The 24,536-nt window shown below is 37.4% G+C and overlaps 1 protein-coding gene across 2 annotated transcripts in view; it reads right to left on the bottom strand.

Moving 5' to 3' along the window:
* Positions 1-24,536, bottom strand: part of KDM3B (lysine demethylase 3B) — a 57,668-nt gene that overhangs the window by 32,706 nt on the left and 426 nt on the right. The window contains exons 2-7 of one of the 2 annotated variants that reach the window (XM_070374410.1): positions 12,298-12,465; positions 9,918-10,031; positions 7,916-8,021; positions 6,246-6,370; positions 4,268-4,342; positions 1,005-1,604 (exon numbers count right to left, since the gene is read on the bottom strand). In XM_070374410.1, coding sequence (XP_070230511.1) covers positions 1,005-1,604; positions 4,268-4,342; positions 6,246-6,370; positions 7,916-8,021; positions 9,918-10,031; positions 12,298-12,465 — 1,188 coding nt within the window. The remainder of the gene's footprint in view (positions 1-1,004; positions 1,605-4,267; positions 4,343-6,245; positions 6,371-7,915; positions 8,022-9,917; positions 10,032-12,297; positions 12,466-24,536) is intronic. The other variant, XM_070374411.1, reaches the window with a different exon arrangement.

Below are 24,536 nucleotides of genomic sequence, written 5' to 3'. Positions count from 1 at the left end.
CTCCCCATCCCTGCACACTAGAGATTAACAAACTGGATCTTCTATGAAGGGGAAGAAATCAGATGAAATGTACATGCCATGTTTTATATGACACTGTTATAAAACAATTCCATTTTAGGATGTGAGCTCCTTCAAATAGGATTTCAATTCTCTGTTTATAATATACAGTACTTAGCACACAGTAGTTTCTTATACATAATTTATAAAAGTCACTTAGTATTTTATTTGTATTTCATATTCCAGTTTGAATTAATAGCCAATTTGAAAAGAAAATATGACCAGCATCATTAATCATACTTTGGTGACCAAAATAAGAGCCAAGACTATAAGAACTGATTTTGATACTGTTTCAGATTTGACTGGGGAGCCAACTTGATGTTAACTTTATTTAACAAAAGTTGCATTTCAGCAACAATATATGCATATCAGATAAAGAACCTAGCAAGCTGGATACTACCACAATTAATTCCATCAAAATTTCCAGGTAAGGCTTAAAAGATTAAGAGGGGAAAAAAAAAAACCTTCTATGGTCATATCAAAGTGGCCCAGCCTCAAAGGAAAATATAGAAAATGATGAACTGAAAATGGGTTGGTAATAGTAGCTTTTACATAGCCCTAATTATAGTGTTCACTGTTTCCAACACTATAATTCATTAACCTTGCTTCACAAAGGCCTGGTGGAGGCTAAACCACTACACGAACTAAATAGATAGCCGAGTTTAAAAGATTCCCCATTAGATCTATTTTAACGACACATTAAATTGGATTGTGTAATCAAGTTTTGATTAGCCCAACTGTTAGGTGACTTTTAAGAGCTGAGAAAGTTTTAAGAATATACACATTTGTCCAACAAGCAGTAAAGGACTATCCACAGAATACAATTTAAACACATCTCAGAAATACTCCTTCCCTATGGCATCTGAGATGCTTTTTAATGTGTTAAGAACAAAGTAGGGTGAAAGTGTGAACCCACATCTTGCAAATCTGCCCCTGAAACAACTCACCTCTCCTGGGGCCTGCGACCAGCTGCCTTTCTGTTTTTCCGGCCCAGTCCCTGTTGCAAGGCCAGTGTCTGAGATCCTCACCGTGGTTGGGGTGGAGCTGGCGGTAGTGACCACAGCTGCTGAAGCCACCATACACTGGCCAACTTGTTCCAGTGTTTTTCCTGCCTCTTTATTTTCGGCTCCACCCACCTCTGGGGCCAAAGGTGTCTGACCTGTGGCTGCAGAATACGGAGTGAAAGGTAGAGGTGTGTCCCCACCCACAGGCTCATCCTGCACCACCAGAGTCCTGCCGTTTTCTTTGGTGTAAGTGGCAAAGCGAATGCTGCGGTTAATCTGGGGGACAAATGTAGTCGGTGGCTGCTTGGTTCTCTGATCCAGCCCTGGCTCTCCACTGGCATTCCCTCCTTTCCAGGGCCCTCGGCTTGCCTCGCCTCCATCGCTCCCATTACTGTCTACTTCACCCCTGTCTCCTTTCAATTTCTTTGATGCAGGGTCACACCCAGAGTCCGAAGCACTTTTCCTCCTCCGGCCATCTTTCCCCTCTATGCTCTCTCTCTTCTTCTTTCCTTTGGAAGATTTTACTGCTTTTAACGTACCCCCCTACAAAACAAAATTCAAAAAAGATTTATTACAAGGGACTTTCCATCCTGTGAAAACCATAAACCATTAGCTCTTTCCCATCTCTAGAAGCAGACAATCAAAGCTGGGACAGATTGCCAAATTCCAATGCCAGCTCTAAGACATACCCTTTGTTAAAAAGCTCCTATCTTCCTGTGATTCAATTTACACACACATATTCAAGATAACAGTTACTAGAGGTTAACTCACTTCACAAAACCTCCCTTAAATGAAACGTACTCCTTTCTTAAATGGACTTTTTTCAGGATTTTAGAAATTTGTGGAATATCTTTTATAAAATGGACTGATAAAGCTAGTCTGGGAACTTATTTGCCCCTTGGTGGAAAAAAAAAAAAAATCTGCTTTATTTTATATTTATCTCCTTGTTTGATAGAAACTGGCAAGTATTGAAATATAAAATCTCCTCTATCCAGAAGTCACTAAAAACTGGTGACAACTTAACAATAGGAAAAGGAACATTTATGAGTCTGTGACCAGAGGAAAAGTGAGTCCAATAGAGACAGGTTTGAGTTGCTCTTATGGACACTATAAAGAACACAAATAATTTCCAGATCTTATTTCAAAGCATTAGATACAAGCAGGGGGGAAAACTAAAAAGTCAGGGTACCATAACCAAAAACTCAAATCTCTTAGCTCTTTTAGTAATTCCATCCTATCTCAGGAAATCTTATTTAGCCTTATTTGAAAGGTCAGTAACCTTAAAAGACACAGAATTAAAAGGGGGAAATTCCTATCCCTGAGTGAAAACTCTTTCCCTGAGAAGGACAAGAGGACAGGGGCTTGGGACACAGTTAACACTCTCTTAGGCAACTTATACCTGGAACATTCTTAGACTGATATCCTATTATTTCTTTTTAGCTGCATTTAGCTAACTTTCAGATAGTTTCATTTAGATAATGTGCTGGGGTGGCAATAAGCTAGTGACATAGTTATTTGGCTGTTATTATTTACCAGCTTGATTAATCGACTCTCACTGCCCTTGAATACATATAGATTCTTGGTGCAGATGTGTATCTTTGTGTAATCAATCATTATTATAGCTCTTATAACTGAATTTTTTTCAAATTTTTCATTTCTTCTTGCCAGTTTTCTCTTCTTTTTTTTCTGCCTTCCTTTTTTTCCCCTTAATTTCCTTCTGAAAACCTTAACCAAAGCTCAAGATTTACTTGTTTCTCCCATACTTTTGGTAATATTAATCTAAGTTTCTAAATCTTTCATTTAAGAACTGTTTTTGTTTGTTAAGAATTATTTTCATTTGATCATTTAAAAATCTTTTTACCCCTTCTTCAACCTCTATCATCACTCAGTTTTCAGTGCTGTGAAGTATTTAAGTACGATCACTGAAATCTCTCCTTTCTTGCTCACTCTTTCCAAGGAAATGAGGTGACCATGGATCTCTAAGAAGCGTTACTGTAAAACTTGGCAGATCTGACAATAATTGTATTTTGCTAGCTAAGACGAGAGTCACACCATGGCAAAGCTGAAAAAAGAAGAATCAACGTCTGTTGCTGAAAGCCAAAGATCTCACCTTTAACTCATTTAGCCAACTTACAGAGCCAGGCTCACAGCAATTTCCCTGAGCAACAACATATACGTATGTCCTACTTATGGTGAGCTACTCACATGTGAGTAGATTAGGACACTGAGAACAGTACTCTCTAGCTATACCTGGCACAATCTAAATGTACCTAGCATATAATAGGTGCTTAAAGAACAAATGAAATGAGGAAGGAAATAAAAAAGGGACCCAACACAGCATCAAAGTAACAAGTGTTTTTCAGCCACGTAAACACAGTCAAGAGACTTATCCTATTTGTAATAATATAATATGTAGTAAAGAACTATTAAATTTTACCCTGACTCTTCTTTTCCTACCCTAATCTTGTTTTATCAAGCCAAAATGACTGGATAAAGAAGAGGAAGAATTGTATACCCAGCATGAGCAGCCAAGAGAGCAATACAAACACAGGTGCTAAGAAAACTACGAAGAATATATGGACAGATGGCTGTCCAAGTCAATGTCCTACTGAAGGAAATTCATACAGGATTCCTTAATTGGTTCAGGCACTGGTTTATAATGTGTCTTTTGATGGGTTATGATAATTCTGAATGAACCAAGAGTTGGTCTGATTCACAGAAACTATGGAGTAATCCACTGTGTGCTGAGCACTGAACTAGGCACTACTTTAGTTTGAACTCTTCTTGGGATACGAAATTTCAGATTTCCTTGGAGCTCACTACCACCTAATGGAAAGAAAAAGAGGATGTAGTTTCTTCTCCATTTCTTATTACTGGGTAGGTCATGAATATTACTACTACTTATTACAGCTTTGTCTATTGTATCTTTTAAATATACCTGTCCTAAAAAAATGTAAGAAAAAAGTAGGCCATTTTAAAACAGTTAGGCAACATAGCCATGACGAAAAGGGTTTGCTCAGACTAGGTCTCTTTCTTGAGATTACCCTCCCTCAACTAGACAAGACTGTGGTGAGAGCAAGAAATGTACAGTGGTCAGAGCTTGAAACCCAAAGCTATTAACATGGATAACACAAACATAATGAAGTCTATGTAACAAGATAATGCAAGCTCATGAGTCTGCTTAGAGACTCACTCCATTACTGTACCTCGCTCTGAGGCGCCGAATTATCCACGAGCATCACATGGATCAGTCTGGGATCTACGGACTTGATCTCACCACTCTATAGAAGGAGGGGGATAGAAATAAGAAAAAAGGAGGAGAAAGATTCAATGCCTGCCCACCAAAGACACAATTATGTATTTTTTCTTATGTAATCTATGCAATTATCTCTATTTGTTTCTACTTCCCTGCTAGAATAAAAGCTCCATGAATAGGGATCTCTATTATTTAATTCACTGCCGGAATAACAACATTTGAAACAAGGTCTAGCATATGGTAAGCACTCAAATATTTGTTAAATGAATGAATGAAAAAATTGAGTTCAATGCCCAAGTGTCTCTTTTAGGGTTACTAATTTCAAATTCTGCATCTCTAAAACCTTCCTATTCTGTAATTAAAAAAACAAACAAAAAAATGAACTTCCCTGGTGGCTCAGTGGTGAAGAATCCACCTGCCAATGCAGGAGACATGGGTTTGATCCCTGGTCCAAGAAGATCCTATATGCTGTGGTAACTAAGTCTGTGAGCTACAATTGCTGAGCCTGTGCTCTAGAGCCCAGGACACACAACTACTGAGCCCACGTGCTTAAATTATTGAAGCCCTGCCAGTGTCAGAGCCAGAGCTCTGCAACAAGAGAAGCCACCACAATGAGAAGCCTGCATACTGCAATTAGAGAGTAGCCCACAGACCCTGCAGCAACGAAGACCCAGAAGAGCCGAACTAAATATAAATAAAGAATAAAATTTAAAAGAAAAAAGAAACCTTCAGAAAAAAACTAAAGGTTTTGGCAGGGGCCAATTTGACAGATACTGTCAGATTTAATGTATACATCCTTTGACCTGGAAATTACACACTTGGGAATTTATTTCAGTAAATAAATAATGTGAAAAATGTATAATGATATATGCTCAAGGATATTCACTGAAGCATTATTTGTATTAGTAAAATACTGGAAATGATTTTTAAATGTCCATCAATTTTAAATTAAATTAGTTATACTACATCAATTCAGTGGATAGTATGCATCTGATTTTAAAGGATGAAGTATATTTCTATATATATTTATAGAGAATGATGCTAATTTAAAATTAAGTTAAAAACATAAATCAAAGAACTATGTGTATCATATGATCCCATTTGTTAGTATAGTATGATTTATGCAGTTCTTACCTAAATAGACAGTATAAAAATATCATAAACACACACAGAGAGAAGGTATTTGGAAGCATATGGAATATATACCAAACTGTTAATGGTGGTTACCACTGTCAGGAGTAATATTTGCCTATGAGAAGGGATGGGTTTCACTAACTATTTTATATATATGTGTATCACTTGAAATTTGTAAATGAAGATTGAATAATTTAATAAATTAAATAATGAAATGACTAAAATCATTATGCTTATATTACATGTGACTGCAGAGGGCAATTCTGAAACCAATTCAAAGGTGTTATAAATACATATGTGTTTGCCTCAAAATACTCTTGTTTTTGATAGATAATTCTCCAGGTAGTTATAGATGCTATGTTTTTTCTACTTATTTCCTTAGAAAACAATTCATTTTATCAGCATGTAGGGGAAAGTGGCATAAGTATTACAGAAGCAAATGCTAATTGATTAGATTTTTAAATAATAAACATTATGAATATGACAAAATAAGATATTAGTACTTCACATCTGTATACTGTTCTATAGATTTCAAAGCACTTTTGAATACATCATCTCAGTTCCCAAAACACACACTGTGAGGCCAAGGGTGGTTACCCAATTACCTCTAATTTACAGATGAGAACACTGAGGTTGAAAAAGTAGAACAGCCTTTCTCAAGGTGATAGAATCAAAAGTGATAAAGCCAGAGATGGAACCCAGCTCTTCTCACATGTAATGAAGTGCTCCCTTTCTCCATACCACCCTTGGTAAGGGGATGGATGGACCTCAGACAAAATAACACAAAGCCTCACCTCAGTTACAGACACTTCCATAAGACGGGTGATGGAATCTTGATGGCTTACAACACCACAGAGCCAACTTTCTTCTCCCTCTGGCTGGTACACTTTGACCCTGTGACCTTGAACACTGTAGGGACCTAAAGAAGAGATCAGTACTGAATATTTTTGGCTAAGCTGTATTTCATGATTGTTCCTTAAAAAACAGAAACAGAAAGACTTATTGGCACTTTTAATCGTCTTGTATGGAGTTGAATAAATGAGCAATTTCAGATTTACTATACACAGCAATTTAAAAATAAAACATAGTTTTTCCCAGTGACTTTGGTAAATTTTATTTGGAGATTTCTTAGAATATCCTAGGATCTGATACCTTATCTCAAATTTTCAATTCTAGAAGTAATACAGGAAAGAGAAAGGCAACTTACAAGTCAAAAACTATAGATAATATGAAAATCTACTCAGATCTATCTGACATATACATAAAAAAAGTAGGCCAATAAGTTGAATGTACCATTTTGTTATGTTAGCATAGGAATGATACATAACCATTTGCCCTTTGCTATCTTACTTTCAATACAATAGGTGGAGAATTCAATTTTTGAGGTTTCCAGCCTCTGCTCTAATAAGAATCTGAACAAATATAGCACCTGTCTTTCTAAGAACATAGAGTTTCAAAGATATTACTTTATCAGCAGGTAATGTTACCCTACAATTTCAGCTGGCCCTCCAAGAACAAGTTTCTCTCTCCTACATATCTTATACATTTGAGACCATATAGTTAAATCACTGTTTATTTTAATTATCTTTCAGAGCTATAATTAAGCTTAATTTTTCTATACACATTCATATATATCTCTATGTCTTATCCTGTTCCTTGATTTCCTTCTCACTGCTATCTATTTTTCCTCACTTTCTTTCCTCTCTCATACCTTTCCTTGATTATTAAACATCATTTCACACTGATACTTCCCTTCTCCAAAGAGGCCAGTTTTCCTACTTTTACCTATTTAGATTTAGTTTGACAGAAGAGAACCAAGAGCCCTATTTCACTGAAAATCATTGTTATCATGAGGTCAGGAAGGACAAAGAGCAGATGTACAACATGAAGGGAAGGATAAATGAAGCCAGAGTCTACCCTTTGTATAGAATCTTGGGCAAAATCTGTACGTAAAATGAAAAAGTTAATAAATCTCTTTTGCTTTCATTTTTAAAAGTTAACATGCTCTTAATGTGAATGAGTCTGTGGACACCTTCCTTTATGAACATACTTTACACTCTAAGTTGTTATTTGTTGGTGTTAACAGTCTTTGGTCCACTGAACCTTACAAGCCAGTATGCTCAACAAGGGCCGAGATTTTCTAGCTTGTGGTTATATCCCCAGTACCTTAACACTGTGTCGACTGCCAGGTTAGTCCTTAATAAATATTTAAGAAATAAAGAAATTTTTAAAAAGACAACATTGCATATTATGAAAGATAATACAAAAAGGAAACTGGTTTGAGGGAGATCCTATTTTTCCAATCCATTCTAGAGATCCAGCTAACTGGAGTTACTTGTGACACTACCCACAAAAAGATAAGCACAGATGTTTAAGAGTTGCACGGTTTTCCCCATTCTATCACTTTCAACATTGGCTATACACCCGATTCAGAATTTAAGGACAGAAGACTATCTATTCTTACCTCGGCTGAATATCTCTTGTAGCTTTTGGTCACTGATCAAAGCATTAACTGTGTCTCTCAGAGCAGCATGTTCCAAAAGAATCTGGTTTTGGCTATCTGTTCCCATCTAGTAAATATAAAAAAATAAAAAACTGAATACTGAAATAAATAGCAATAGTATCTAGCCAGAAGAGAAAAATTATACCCCTGAGGAGCTCTACATCAGCATATATCAAAATGTTCCAAAGAACCCTAGTCTGACTACAAGATGCTGTACAAAAGTTAAAGATGCTACGATCATTTAGGTTTAGGAAATATTATACCTCCCTTGAACAAGGTGAGAAGGGGGCAGGACATCAACTGCTTCCCCAACCCATCCAGCCAAAAATCTGTGTATGTTTGACTCACCCAAAACTTAACTCGTAATAGCTTACTGTTGATTGGAAGCCTTACTGATACATAAATAGTTGATCGACATATATTGTGTATATCATACATATTTTTCTGTATTCTTATAATAAAGTAAGCAAGAGAAAAGAAAATATTAAAATCTTGAGGAAGAGAAAATACATTTACAGTACTATGCTGTATTTATTGATACCCTATGTTCATGATGTCTGTTTACAAGATGAATCATCTGTCAATGCACTACATCAAGACTGCCTTATTCAGGGCTTCCCTGGTAGCTCAGTGGTAAAGAATCTATCTGCCAATGCAGGAGACATGGGTTCGGCCCTTGATCTGGAAATATCCTACATGTCACCACAACAATTGAGCCTGTGCTCTAGAGCCTGTGGTCTGCAACTACCGAAGCCTGTGTGCCCGAGAGCCCGTGCTCCGCAACAAGAGAAGCCACCACAGTGAGAACCCCACACACCGCAACTAGAGAGTAGCCCCCACTTGCTGCAATTAAAGAAAAGCCTATACAGCAACGGAGACCCAGCATAGCCGGAAAAAAAAAGGACTGCTTTATAGAAAACAAAACACTACAGATGTTAAAAGTATTACTAACACTAGACATCTAAATGAAAAGACACAGTGAAAAAAGTTTGTATTAATTTATAGGTACTATATTTATTGATGAAAATCCATACACTAAGTGGGCCAATGTAGTTAAAGCCCGGGTTGTTCAAGGGACAACAGCATACTATATCTTTCTACATACAATAGTACGTTTAAAGGCTCTGAGAAGACAAGCAGGGAAAAAAACATGTTTAGGTAAATGTTCTTCATACTTATTTGACTATAAAACATTTTATTCCCTGTAAATCTTGTTATTTTGATACTTATCCACAATTCACTGAGTGCCTATTCATACAAGCACTAGGATTACAAAGATGAATAAAACAAGACTGATGAGAGGGAGTGAGGCCTAATGAGTCAGGAAGACATTTCAACAATAAAGAAATCATCATTAATATTTCACAAAACACAGTTTAGTAAACATTGCTCTTGGCTGCCTCAATAAGACAGCAAAACTCTTGGAAGTCTCCTAAATTTTAACGTTCAGACAATAACTCTTGTGAGAAATAAATATTTATCATCCATAAATTCGGAAACTCGAACTCAGATACTAGCTTGTTTAAACTACTAACCTTTCCCTTTTCTGTAACTAAAAATATACCTAAGCTCTTCAATATTTAATGTTGATTGGAACCAGCCCCAATTCCCAGCCTCCGTGCCACTGGCAAAGGTATAGGCCCTTCTCAGACAAGTTACAGACGCAGCCATCTCTGTGAACTCAGTACTTCTGAGGAACTGTGTGGTCTTAAGTGTGAAGTGGTTTCAGGGTGAGGTGGGGGTATGCAGGGGAGAAAAGAATCCTCAGTCACCAAATGTACTTTTCAAGGGAGCAAAGAAACTTTAAAAGCCACATGGATTAGAAAAAAAAAAGGCACATGGAATTACTGGGAGAAAGTACTTGCTTCAACATTAAAAGAGAAGAGGAAACACTCTATTTATAATCAACAGAGAAATCAGCAGGGAGAGAAATAAATTCAGGACTAGACCAACTGATAAGTACCTGGAACAAATGCAACCCATTAGCATCTGACAGGAAACGAAGCTCTCGATCCAGAAGGTATTCAACTGGAACCACAGAACCCAAACCGAGTTTATCTACCAGGGGAGTGAAAGTCTGTGAAATACAATGACAAGAAATAGATTAGTACTTGGGAGAGAAAATAAATAACAATTAAACTGAATATCCAACTGCAGAGAAAATACCCATTATTAATATATATCTTTCACCTCAGTAAATACAAATAAGCTAAAGCATAAGTTCTGAGAGTCATTCCTAACCCACCATCTGCCCTCAAATAATCATATGAAGCAAACTAGAGCATAAAGTCAGCTCAATAGCCTTATTAACAGCTAAAAAGGATACAAAGAATAAGAAATTCCTCATTCTCTTTTGCAATCTAACTAATCTTGTCAGGCTTCAAGAGGGTTACATTACAGTAAGCTCTCAGAATAAAGAGTTACACCATTATCATCTCTAGAACTCTTGAAACCTTTGTGAGATTTCTAAAATGATCAGTGATATAAAAATGTATGGGTAAATTCATATTTAGTGTTTCATAAATAACCTGCCTACAAAAGTCACCCAGGGACCAAAATCAATTTGAGCTTCTTCTAAAAGTTCAACTGGAAAGTGGCCTTAAAAACAAATGAAAAGAGTTCAGTAAGCGACGATATGTATAATCAGTACGTTAAAAATGTCTGTTTTGAGCATTATTTAATTTGGTTAGTCATAGGAGAACTAGATTTTTGCCTTGTGAGAGTCTGAGCTAAGAAGTAGCACACAAAGTGTCTATGCTTCTAACTTATCCAACTAATAAATGGGTGATTTAAAATGCTAAAAACAAAAAAACTCGTCACAAATAGTCTGATTTAAAAATGGGCATATAAAATAAATAAATAAATAAATAAATAAATAAAAAAACATAAAAATGGGCATATCACCTGAATAGATATTTTTCCAAAAATAGACAAATGGGCAACAGGTACATGAAAAGGGACTCAACCTTACTAAATTTAGGGAAATGCAGATCTAAACCACAGTGAGTAATCACCTCATACCTAAAATGAAAGACAAAGAGGAGGGGACCCTTGCACCATCATTGGGGATGTGAAAAGACAAACACACCAAGTACTACTGGAGAGGACGTAGAGAGGGGGACCCTTGCACCATCAGTGGAATGTAAACTGGTGCAGACACTACAGAGAAGAGTACAGAGGCTCCTCAAAAAAATTAAAAACAGAAACTACCATGTGATTCAACATCCCACTTCTAAGTATTTATCCAAAAGAAATGAAATCACTATCTTGAAGAGAAGAGATATCTGCACCCTCATGTTCACTGCAGCAATATTTACAATAGCCAAGACAAGGAAACGACCTAAGTGTCCAGTGATGAATGAATGGGCAAAGAAAATGTGGTGCATACACACACACATAAATATTACACACAATGAAATATTATTCAGCCATAAAAAAGGAGGAAATTCTGCCACTTACAATACCACAGCTGAATCTCCAGGGCACTGTGCTAAGTCAAATAAGTCAGACAGAGAAAGACAGATATGGTATGATTTCAATTACATGTGGAATATAAAACAACTGAACTCATAGACACAGAATATATTGGTGGCTGCCAGGGGTGGGGGGAGTCTGGGAAATGGGTAAAAGTGGTCAAAGGGTATAAGCTACAGTAATAAGAAGAGTAAATTCTGAGGATCTAATGTACAGCACGGTGACCATAGTTAAAATGCTGTATTGTATACTTGAAAGTTGCTAAGAGAGCAAATCTTAAAAGTTCTTACCATGTATGTGTTGTGAGAAGCAAATTAGATAATATGTAGGAAGGTACTCTATAAAACAATGAGATTATTATACTTTATTGAGATTTTTAGAATGTTCTTGTTCTGCAAAGCTAAAAAGAAAAGTTCTTACCACATACACAAAAATGTAACTATGTGAGACACAGAACTGTTAACCTTACTGTAATCCTTATTTCACTATAAATATAAAATCATCACATTGTACACAGACTTATACAATGTTATATGTCAATTCTATCTCACTGAAGCTGGAAAAAAAACAGTTTCTATGGGGAAAAAATAGACTTTAAGAATTACATTGTTTCATAATATTATTATGAGAAAAGAAAGGTGAAAAATTATTTTGAAACAAAGTATCAAATATTACTTAATATAAAACATTTCAGAAGGCACAGGAGAAGAGATCTCTCCCAATTTTTGCTTCAGTAACTTCAGAATAAAAGCCTGTTAAGGACAAAGCATTAGAGTCTGGGGAATTCTAAAGAGTTTAGCTATTGCATAAATACCATATCGAATAGGAATAAAACCCAAATATGCTTTTAGCCAATAAAAGTCACTCACCAGGGCTGGCCACTGTGCAATTGAGACTCGAGTGCCCTGGATGAGGACTGGGTCCTTCCGAGGTGCCCATACTAGAGACCCTTCCAGCAAAAGTACAATAACTTCTTCAGCGTGAACTTTAACCCAGGAGTGCTGCTTCCAGTTACAGCCATCAAATTCTACAAAGATCTAGAAAAAGAGACAAAAAGTCATCTTAAGGTTACATTGGAAAAAATCCAACACTATAATATAAAAACAAACACAAACTTCCTGTTTTGAAAACTTTTAACTTGTTTTTAACTTCTTTTAATGGACAATAAAAACCAATCTTACTTCAGAGCCAGGAAATTGGTCTCATCCTCACTCTGAGAAGAGGGTACAGAGTTGAGGGGGCATTAGTTATTTACAGTTAGTAATTTCTAGCCATAATCCTACTGAGATTTATAACTCTTAGTTTCCAATTTACATCTAAGCACACTAACTGGGGGCTTACTATGTATAAGGCCCTATGCTAGGTTCAGGAATACGGAAAGGAATCTAGAACACTGGTCTCAAGGAGCTCATAGTCTAATAGGTGGAAAGACAAATTTTTTATACTTCTATTGTGAACTTCTAAAATTAATAAAGGCTAGAGTACTTATAGGAGAAGGCAATGGCACCCCACTCCAGTACTCTTGCCTGGAAAATCCCATGGATGGAGGAGCCTGGTAGGCTGCAGTCCATGGGGTCGCTAAGAGTTGGACACGACTGAGCGACTTCACTTTCTCTTTTCACTTTCATGCATTGGAGAAGGAAATGGCAACCCACTCCGGTGTTCTTGCCTGGAGAATCCCAGGGACGGGGGAGCCTGTTGGGCTGCCGTCTATGGGGTCGCACAGAGTCAGACACGACTGAAGTGACTTAGCATAGCATAGCATAGAGTACTTATAGCCTACTTCAAAGAATTTTAGTTGGCTTTTGGGAAAGATGCAAGAAAATGATAAAATATAAATTTGCAAATCAGGACTAAGCAAACTACAATAGGAAGTCACTGTTAAAGTATAAAAAGAGGGAAAACTTATGAAGAGAATAAGGATCTATACAGCTGTATGACTGAGGAATATATGATGAATGAAGGATTACTGATTTGGCTCTGAGCTTCCTAAAGGCCTATCTGAAATGGAGAGGTCAGCTGCATTGTCTTCACTGTCTAAAAGGAGAACACAAAGCAGTATCTCATGGAAGCAACACTTTTCCAACCCTTGGCTCTACAAGAAATTTCTCATATGACACTTCCAAAGGAAACAATGTAGGGCAATTAAATTCATCACACAAAGCTCTAGGTTTATTACTTGTAATATACTAAGTTTCACATCTACTTAAAAAAAAAGTGATGGGAAAATAAGGCTCAAAAGGGGAAGCATGATTTTCACAGAGAAAGAACATTAAACTGCATTACATTTAATATATATATATATATATATAAAAAATATATGAATGAAGGGGCTCATTCATATATTAATACGTGTTCTGGGGGAATCATATACAACTTTAAGTAACTTGCTGACAACTGGAAAGAGATGTATTCAAACTTGTATTTAAGTACAGACTCAGGAAACAAGAAAGGCAGTAATGAACAAAGCTTGGGGCTTATGTTCCTGAAGGCTTGGATTTCCGTCTTAATCTTAAGATGTTAGTTTTAACTGAAAACTTGACCAAGTCGCTCTTCGCTTCTCAAGTCTTGGTTTCTTCCTTTGTGATAAAACATACCTCATGGACTGGTTGTGAAGACTAAATAAAGTAATAGATTCAAAAGTACTTTGGTCAATTGTAAAGCACTACTTGGGCAATAACATGCCATAAGATAAAACAAATAAGGTATAGGGAATGTTCAGAAGCAGGAGAGATCACTTCAGGTGTGCAAAGGGAGTGATATGGAATGAGGTTAAAAAAAAAAGTCCCCCCCCCAAAAAAAGTCCCAATCAAGTTCTAGGACGGCCAGGAGCTACAGCACCCTGTGGGGAAGGAGTGGGCAATGAGACTAAAAAGATTAATACTCAATGTGGAAGACACCAAATATTGGGATAAAACTTGGGTTCATACATCTGCCAATGGGAGATACGTATGTGTGTGTGTGAATGTGTATACATGCAACTGCCAGTAAAACGTTTCTGAGGTCAAAACATAAGCAGAACAGTTTGTTTCAGGACAATTCAGCTACTTAGTGGATGAAGATGGTTTAGATGGGAGTGGGGTGGGGAACAGGGGGTGTTCTTACATGACCTAGAGTGGGAGCAGTGAGACAAGGAAGGAAGTGACCAGGGCTCATGAGAGTTGATGAGTCATATCAACAAGCACGATGACTGGCTGGAATAAGAGTAAGGGAAAACTCAAAAATGACTTGGATTTTGAACCAAAGACTAGGAGAACAGCAGTCCCATTACTGTTCAGTGGTGTCATAACTGATGTCCAGAGGAGGCAATGGCTGAAGGCCTTCCAAGTCATGAAAAGGAACAGAGGCTGTCGAAATCCTAGGTCGAATCTGACCTTGAGTGCTCTTCTGGGCATAGCTTAGAAAACCAGAGGTTGAGGCTCTCTGGTGCCTGACAGCTAGGTGCCATGTACAGTGGTAATCTGCCAACTACTTTAAAAACCAACATGGTGCTGGTGCTGGTGCTAAATTGCTTCAGTCGTGTCTGACTCTGTGCGACTCCACGGACTGTAGTCTGCCAGGCTCCTCTGTCCATGGGATTCTTCAGGCAAGGATACTAGAGTGGGTTGCCATTTCCTCCTCGAGGGGACCTTCCCAACCTAGGGATGGAACCAGCGGCTCTTATGTCTCCTGCATTGGCAGGCAGGTTCTTTACCATTAGTGCCACCTGGGAAGCCAACATATGAGTCACAAAACTAAATCATACCAACATCCAAATATAAGGACAACACTAAAAGAAGTCATTGTATCAAAGCTGTAATTATTTTAATTCTTTATATAGTAATTTGAACATTTTAAATGTTAGTATTCAGGAATTCTATCATAACACATCTGAAAACACCATGGAAGAGCGGAAATATTTGAAAGCCATATTTCACCTAATTTAAGGGCAATTATTTCCTAACCTGCCTGGGCAAAGGAATGAAGTATTGAACTTGGCAACCACAGTGCTGTATGTTCTAGGATCAAACAACTGCTCTAGGCTAGCAATACAAATTTGTTTTGAGAGCAATATGGAATGCGTATATATAAACATGTTCTACCAGTATTATGGCTTATTTCTGGCCCTAGCACTCTGTTCCACCTCCTAGCTAGAGATGGAAGGAGTTAGAATATATAAGGTGAAGAACCATTTCAGGTCAAAGTACACAGAACAGGAACTCTTAAAATGGTAATGGCCAGGGACTTCTCTGGTGGTCCAGTGGTTAAGATTCCATGCTCAGAATGCAGGATGCCCAGGCTCTACCCCTGATCAGGGAACTAGATTCTACATGCTGCACCTAAGACCCAGTGCAGCCAAACAAACAAACATTTTTTAAAAATGGCAGTGGCTAGGTCACAAAACAGGAAGAAGGGATATAAGCTAACAAAAATCAATGGTAGTGCTTGGACTGAGTTAGAGATGGCCAAGGCAGGTTGACAATCTGGACAGAACTAAAACAGTTTGCGTTTAGTTTTTTTCAAGTATTTTTAAAATTTCTACTGCTAAAGTTGCAAAAAGTATTATTGTACAGCTAGAGCCTAAGGACTAAATGTGTAAAATATTTCCTTAGTTAAGGAGAGTTAGTGGTAAAATGCTTACTTTCATTTCAAAATCCCTTTTATGATCTATATGTAATGCACATTCATTTCAGTGACATTAAAATGAAATAAATTTTTTAAAAAATCAAGTAAGTTAACCTAAGTTTGATAAAATCAGACAGTAGTAGTCTGAGTAATACAAACGTTCATGCTAACCACATAATTATATAATAATCAGTTTGGATTCTGGTCCTCCCTAAGGCCATTCTTACTACAATTAATAAAGGTATTTATTCACTCACTCAACAAAAACAGAATGCCTCAAAAATATGTGTGTGTGTGTGCATGTGCACAAAACACTTGCCAGGGCCAAGAAGATCAAGGTGAATAAGGGAGCACTTGGCAGGAAGGAATCAAACCCTAGATGAGCAAGCCAACAGAGAGGTACAGAAATTATTACAGAGGTATGTAATAAGAGCAGTAATAAAGACTGAACATATTAGAGAGGGTATATGCTTTGGGAAACAAGGTTTCATGGAAGAGGTAGTGCTATACAAACTGGATCTCAAAGGACAAACTGTATTCTTCTGGCAGAGAAGGGAGAGAAAGACTGCAGCAGGTGCAAAAGCAGAGAAACCTAAGAGCAGATTCAGTGTTCTAGGAGGAGGATGTAGCAGCTAGTAAGCTGTAAAGTGTTCTGTTGGCCTGTTAACGGATGATAAATTGAAACCTGGTGGCAAAGGTTCTTGTTTGGTCAGCAGAGTGGGGGTTCTGTTGGTATGTCTGAACTCTCCAGTAGTCAATCCCCCCTATACCCTTCAGTCTGTCACCCAGCTATTTCTCACAAGCCTGGCCCTGGACACATGCGAGTTTATGTTGTCTTCTATAGGCCTTGGGGGAGCGTTTGATTGTTTTAAGTGGGGTGGGGAAAATGATGATATACACAGACATCTTTCATGTGCATTTCAGAAAGATAATGCCATCTGAGGGGAAAAATTTCTCAATACTGTTTAAATAGGAAATCAAAATAGAAATTACAAAGTATTAAACATCCTTTATTCAAATTATGGGATAAGGAAGTTTTAAAAATGAGATGTATCTAACAGATGAACATAGAACTCTAAGATATATTATATGGAAAAAAGCAAGCTGCAGATTTTTTAGGGAGTTGGGAGGACAGGAGAAGGGTTGGGATAGGAGAAGTAATAGTATTATCTGATAATAAGGTAATATCAGTAAATGTTCCTTTTTGTCCTTAGACATATTATTTATATAATTAACTTTTTTTTTTTTTTTAAAGGAAAGAATTAACTTTGGGATCAGGTTTGAAAAGAACTCATAGAGGCAAGAAACTGGAGGCAAGGAGACTAATTATAAAGTGATGAAAACCCAGGTAAGAGATGTAAAAGGCCTAAACCAAGATCTAGATCAAGACTGTATGAATGAAAAGCATATTTGAGAAATTAGAGATAAAAATAACAGGATATGGTAATGACTATGAGAAGGTAAGGAAAATGGAAACTAACTTCCAAGGTTCCTAACTTTTCTTTTCCAGTTTTTCTAACTACATTCTAAATGAACTATGAACTGTTACAAATGATATTAGAATCCCAGGTGGCACAGTGGTAAAGAATCTGCCTGCCAATGTAGGAGGTGCAAGAGACAAGGGTTAGATCCCTGGGTCAAGAAGATCCCCTAGAGTAGGAAATGGCAACCTGCTCCAGTATTCTTTCCTGGAAAATTCCATGGACAGAGGAGCCTGGTGGGCTACAGTTCATGGGGTTGCAAACAGTCAAATGCAACTGAGCACAGAAATAAGCTGAATACAAAGTGTGTGTGTGTGTGTGTGTGTGTGTGTGTGTGTAAATAAATGGTTTTAGGTGCAGAGGAATCACAAAGATGTGGATTTGCACCCCTACTTCCCCATTTCTTGGCTGTGGGAGCAAGTTACTTTAGCCTCTTTGAGCCTTACTTCCTTTGTCTATTAACAGGGACAGTAAATACCTCACAGAACTGTGGTAAAATTAAATAAAATAATGTGAAATGCCTAGTGGACCTTGGGCTTCTGATAAATATGCATTTCTTAAGCAAATTCATAACTGGTCAGAATATAAACTGGAATGACTTCAAAGGAAAAAAAAACTGTCATATATCAAGAATCTTAAGTATGTGTATATCCTGTATTTCCATAATAGCATTTCTGGCAATAATCCTAGGAAGTCATAGTAAACACAGAACAGGCTTTATTCACAAAAATATTCATCACAGAAATATTAATAAAGCATAAAATCTGAAACAATTTCAGTATCCAATGAAAGAGGAGCAGTTAAATAAATTAGCCAGTCAATAAAAACTATAAGATTTCTTTGAGAGCATTTATTGTTTCTCTTTCAGTTACTAAAGCAACACATGTTATCTGTGGAAAATACAAAAAATGACAAAAAATTAAAATCACCTAAAATACAAAATTTTTTGGTAATACATGAAAATAACTGACATATTAAGTTAAAAGAAAAACTCAAAACTGAAAATACAGTATGAATTCAACTTAAAAAAACATTAGACTATGTACCAAACATAGCAGTTTTTAATACGTTGTGATTCTACAGGGGCTTTATTAAAATAACTTCTACATTTTGTATACTAGACATGTATTACTTGAAAATCAGAAAAACAAAACACATCTAACAACTCTGATGTAAATCACAAAAAACCAACTGACAATGTACCTTGGATGGGGGTCCCAAATATAAATCCAATCATATAAAGAAGAAAATCAGTAGTGAGTCAATATCAGTAAAAATATACAAAAGAAAAAACCTTAAAGATCAAGTTAAATACAGGGGGCCACCGAGTAGAAAATCCGTAATAAACAAAATAAAAAATCAGAAATAAAAGTTGATGTAATACTGGCTTCTAAATATTCTACTTAAGGTGAATAGTAAAAATGCACATGTTCCCTGTTCTTGATGAACTTACAATCTAGAAGGGCAGATAAGCTATATGCTTATGTATCTACACCAAGAAAAATTAATAAATATTACAAAAGAAGTATCTCACCAAGTGATAAAGGAAGAACACTGGGATTTAGAAAGACTTAATAGAGGTGTTCTTTTCTCTTTACAGGATTTCAATGGACGACAAAATCAAAAGCAAAGGGTAAAAGGGGTATAAAACACTTAGAAAGCACTAGGAAAGCAGAGGATCAGCAAGAGTGCATGTTGTAAATATCCATTTGGCAACGCCCAGCTTTCCTTGTCTGATTCTTTGCAGGACAAGGATCCCTCTTATCTGTAATTTGGTCTCCTGAGTAGACCAGGAGGGGGCTCTGTGCAGATCTCTGGATAGGTTTATCTCCCATTGTAAATTAATAACATTACATGTGGATTTACAAATCAGTCTCAAGAGTTTGGTTAGTGAGAATCAGTTCCCTAGAGCCTGATTACCCCTGAAGACACAACCGCCCACCCCCCACCCCACCCCAGAGCTCCTGCCCTTGCAAAACTAATCGAGGTCACTGTTTAATCAGGCAGGTTTTATCCAACTGCAGAAGGGTAAAAGACACTTTAGCAGTAGGAACAGTGGGATGAGGAGGGCTTAAAAACCACCAACCTGTCAAAGGCAGTGGAAAACTGAGAAACAGCAACAGGTGTTGTGTCCCCCAGGCCTTGAGGAAGCAAAGCCTACTGGAACCCACTCCAGCTGTTGCTGAGAAAATCACTAACAGAAAATGCCATGTTAGTTACCCGTGATTTAGGCGGGTGGAGGGGAAACTAAATCAACAAGAAGAAGGTGGAGAATAGAACTAGGCAAGTGAGTACTAAAGGAGGGAATGAGTCCTTGACAGATGGAGAGTTAGTGAAACAACTCTTAGAAACAAATGCATAATAAACAAAAAAATCTGATTGTACAGTAAAGGGAGAGGATGCTGGACAAAATGACCAGTGTACAGTGTGACCACTGGTGGACACACTGTAGTCTTGAAATAAATAGAATGCAAAGACAGTAAGATAGAAGTATCAAAAATGACACACACACATAAACGAAGACAAACTTTAAAAAGCAACTTACACAAAGCACTTGAGTGCCTAAAAAATTCAATAGTGGCTCAATGTTTCAAAAACAGACCTCCTGCTGTAAGAGGAGAGTTAGGATGAAAAGTGTGTGTAGATGGCCTCACATTTAACCATTCTTTTGCACCATCTCATTTTTATTTAAAGTTCTCTAAACCATACACTGATCCACAAAACATATTCTACTGACTTTAATAAACAGTGTACTACAATATTATTCAGATTTTTATTTAGCTTAGGGATTATAAACAAGAAAAGAACACTTATGGATAATCATTAAAGGCTGACCTCCTAATTCAATTAGGGCTAAAGTTCTATGTGTGAACTTAGGTTGAGAATAAATAATATTAAATCGTACACTGCAAATTATTACATTATCTAGAAACAAACTAGACAGCTATTTTAAAGTCCACCTACTCTGAGACAAAGAGGAGAGTCTGCAGGAAGAGTTTTTTCTTTTTTTAAAAAAAAGCAGATACGCTTTCACTCCTCTTGGAAGATTACCAGACGGAAGAAATATGGTACTAGCCTTGACACTCCCACATCTATTACACCAACTCAAATCAAAGAAAAGGAGTACTTTAGAGCCCACCTTTCCTCTAGATAAAGATGAAAAAATTAAAGGGTTAAAAAAATTAAGGCAGATATGCTTTTACTCCTGTTGCAAGTTCTGGATAGCTGAGACAGGTAAGATATACATTCAAAACAATTCATGACTACTAAAAGCATAATTTAATTCTATCACATAGAAAGAAAAGGATGGTTTAGTTAATAAAATTGGTGTTGCCACAAGTGGTTCCTACTCAGTAGGAAAAGTTACATTGTCCACCACACATGCCACTTATAAAAATATTCCAGATGGACTAAAGATCTAAAGGTAAAAAAATGAAACATTAGAAAGAAAATTTGAAGAATATTTATACAGGCTCAAGGTGGCAGGGGTGAGGGTGGGTGTCTTCTTCCCAAGCAATTAAACCCAGAAGCCATTAAGAAAGGTCTAACAGACCTGCTGATAGGAACATTTTATTTTTCTATGTGGCAAAGCAACCCTTAAACAAAGTTAAAAGACAAATGAGAGAAATGATACTCTTGACAGGTAAAGGGATTAATGTGCCAAATACAGAACTTGAACAGAATAAGAAAACTTCCATTTTTTGAAACAGGCAAAAACTTGGCATAAATAACTCATAAAAGAAATGTAAGAGACTAATAAACACAGAAAAAGATCAGTGGTCATAAAAATGCTAGATACTATTTTTCACTCATCAGATTACAAAAAATGACAAAGACTGATGACACCAGAGATGGCAAGGATGAAAAGAAACAAGCACTGCCTGCATGTGGGTCAGAGTATGAAACGCTATAATCTCACAGGAAAATAAACTGGCATTACCTAATAAAATAAAAATACATACATGTACTCCTTAACCCAACAATTTCACTCCTGGATGGCTAACCTAGAAATAAAACCATGATTACATAAAGACATATGTACAAGGATACTAACTCCATTGTAAGTGCTAAAAAATTTAAAATATCTTGAATGTCCATCATAAAGGGAAATGATTGAATAAATCATTGTATATCCATTCTATAATGTAGTTATCTAAAATGATAAGTAAGGTCATGGGTACTGATGCCCATGGTCTAACGTTAAATGGAAAGAAAAAAAAAAGACACAGGTTACAGATATTGCACAGTATGATAGCATTTGCTTAAAAACAAACAAACAAACAAAAAACCCCCCACCTTTTGTGTAGAGAGAGATGTTTTTATATTTTTGTACCAGTATTAAGAAGACACACAAGGCTTCTTCAACAAGTGAAAGCTGCTAAAGGATGCAGATTGTTGACCTTCCTGTGTATACTCTTGGCATTTTGACATTCTGCAAAATGTAAGTTTTGCTTTTATTATCCCCCAAAAGAAAAATCTATGTTTTTGTGTATCTGTGTATTTACCATGGCTACAAATGTGAAGGTCCCAAGGTCTCTGTCACTTACACGGACCAATAACGATCCAGAACACAAAGAGGACACAGCGTTAGAAAGGCATAAAAATCCATAATACTAATTTTGCAACTAGACTTTTTTTTCAAATATAACAAGCCTATTTTGAAATACAAATAAAGTTACTATTACATGGAAGAGGGAAAGGAAAAAAAGATGTTTAACTACTTAATTCAAAATCTCAGTAGTTATTTCTCAGCATAGCTTTGGTGAGGAAAATGCCCAGCTATCAAATTCTTTTCAACAAAACTCTTGATCAAGATCCTAACTTATGGCTTTAGTAATGCTTTCCAAAAAAAAAGGTGGGGGGGGGGTTCATTAATGAATCAGGACTACATTTTGAAAGACTTCTGGATCAAAATTATTTAGAAAGAGGATATTAATGGAGCCTAAAATTGCAAAGTGTTTGCAATCACTTCAAAAACTCATTCATTCAACCCTCAATTACTCATCCTTAACAGGGGGCGCCCTGCCATGCATTACTCAAAACCAGGCATGCCTGAAAACATCTTAAACATAACTGAATGAAAATCTGTCCAATCACAGGCCAGCTGCTTGCAAACTCCACCCTTGAGTACAGGAAGAACACTTTTGATTGGAAGACAGTTGTGTTTACTACGGTTGTGTGGTGCAAAATTGGAAAGGCACACATGCCAAAGGTCCAAAGGAAATCTCTTTAATGAAAAAGGAAAACAAACGGATAGTTCTGATTCTATATTAGTTGTTGTCATTAACTGAACCTCATCATCACAGCAGCAATTCTTGAGCAATTTTGCAAGCTAGTAAAATATTTTAAAGGCTGAGTTTTGTTGTCGCTTTTTTTTCTCATCTATGTTCCTTGATTATACATATGAGACAAGCATAAGCCTATTCTTAAAACCCCAAACTGCCTTTGCTTCTAAATGCATACATCTCCATCCAAGACCTCAACACAGTTGTAACACTTTGCTTTGAATCACTGAAACTTTTTACTTGGTTTGAGTAACCAGTGCCATGGGCCCAGTGGCACAATTCTTCAGTATTTAGCTTAGCAGGTGTCCAGCATCTCCGTGAGCTTCAAAAACCACTGCCCTTTGGGAGCTCAGCAAACAACAAAGTGAATGGGTAGCCATTTCAGGTGCAGAGCTCATTAGCAATTCATCTGATGGAGGAAACAACTAGAACCGAAAACTTCGACTGAAAGGCTAGGACAGACTAAGTTTTTAGGTCAAAATATGGATTTAATAGTGGATCTTAACCTAAGTTTTGCATTCAAGGTGGTAAATTACTGGATCTAGGAGGGACACCTCTCCCCCAGTCTTAACCTAAAAAGCAGTCTTCTAAAGAAATCGCAAAGGAATTTAACTCCAAATCTCCTTGCTTAATCATCCTCTTCACCTTATTATATTCCTGATATCTCTTTAAAAATTCGCCCCACTAAAGCCTCATAAATGTCCAAGCAGCCTTTTTCTTAAAGCCAAAGCCAGCCGTAAGCAAAACCCAGAAGACTTCTATATGGGGCGGGGCGGGGAGTCTAAAACCACTGATCGGTAGGTAGAAAAATGAGTATCAGAAACCTGCAATGTTAACATCAAATCTTACAAAATGAATTCCCGTTTACAGCGAAAAAAATATCTGCAAAAGCAAGTTCATCAAGAAAATTTTCCTTCTGCCTGCGGATCTATCACAATCTAAAAGAATCCCCCTATTTTTCACAGCCTTATCTCAACACAGAACCTAGGGCCGCTATCAGAATGAGGAACTAAAGAGGCTTGCCAAAGTTCAAAGACAACATTTTGTAGCTACATTAACAAAAATAACGCATCACGGACACGAATGCTAGTTAAGTTCTATTACTGAACAACTTTAATCACAAAATACACCAAGACAAGTATTCAAAAGTGGCCATGCCCCAACACAAAGTTTCAAAACAAAACCTCTCCCAAGGTTTGGGGGAGTTGCCCAGCTAGGAGATAAAAAGCACCACCCAACAGCCCCATTTGGCTGCTAAGACAGATCTCAAACTTATCAAAAGCAGGCACTACGGCAGCTCCTGTCACCCAGAAGCGCAAAGACAGAGGAGTCTGAAGAGAGCTGGCCTTTCTGGAGACAGCCAGGCCGAGTCTGGCTCAGACGAGGAGGAAGTAACTGCCAGATAAAAAGCTCTGAGCAGCTTCAACTGCAGCCTCTCGATCTCCCACAAGTGCCCACATTCCCGCCCCATTCGGGGCTCGGGGAAGAAGGGAACAGGGCGCAGGTCTCCCACGAGAGGCTGGAGACTACAGGTCCGCTTCTTCCAGGGGGCAGCGGCACACGGGCAGAACTCTAAGGGGCCCCGGAACCCAGGGTGCTAGAGCCTGCTCCTTATGAGTGTTGGGGGGGGGGACGCTGAGAAAGGGGTCGCTCAGGAGGCGGGGCCTGCCGGGTGGAGGCAGCATTTCCTAGCGCCCTGGCTGCCCCCCGGGGTAAACCGGGGCGCGCACCCCGACG

This window comes from Bos mutus, chromosome 7 (genome assembly GCF_027580195.1).
Source record: "Bos mutus isolate GX-2022 chromosome 7, NWIPB_WYAK_1.1, whole genome shotgun sequence".
Classification (NCBI taxonomy): domain Eukaryota; kingdom Metazoa; phylum Chordata; class Mammalia; order Artiodactyla; family Bovidae; genus Bos; species Bos mutus.
Note: the sequence above shows the minus strand (reverse complement) of the source record. Positions and strands in the feature narration are given on the sequence as shown.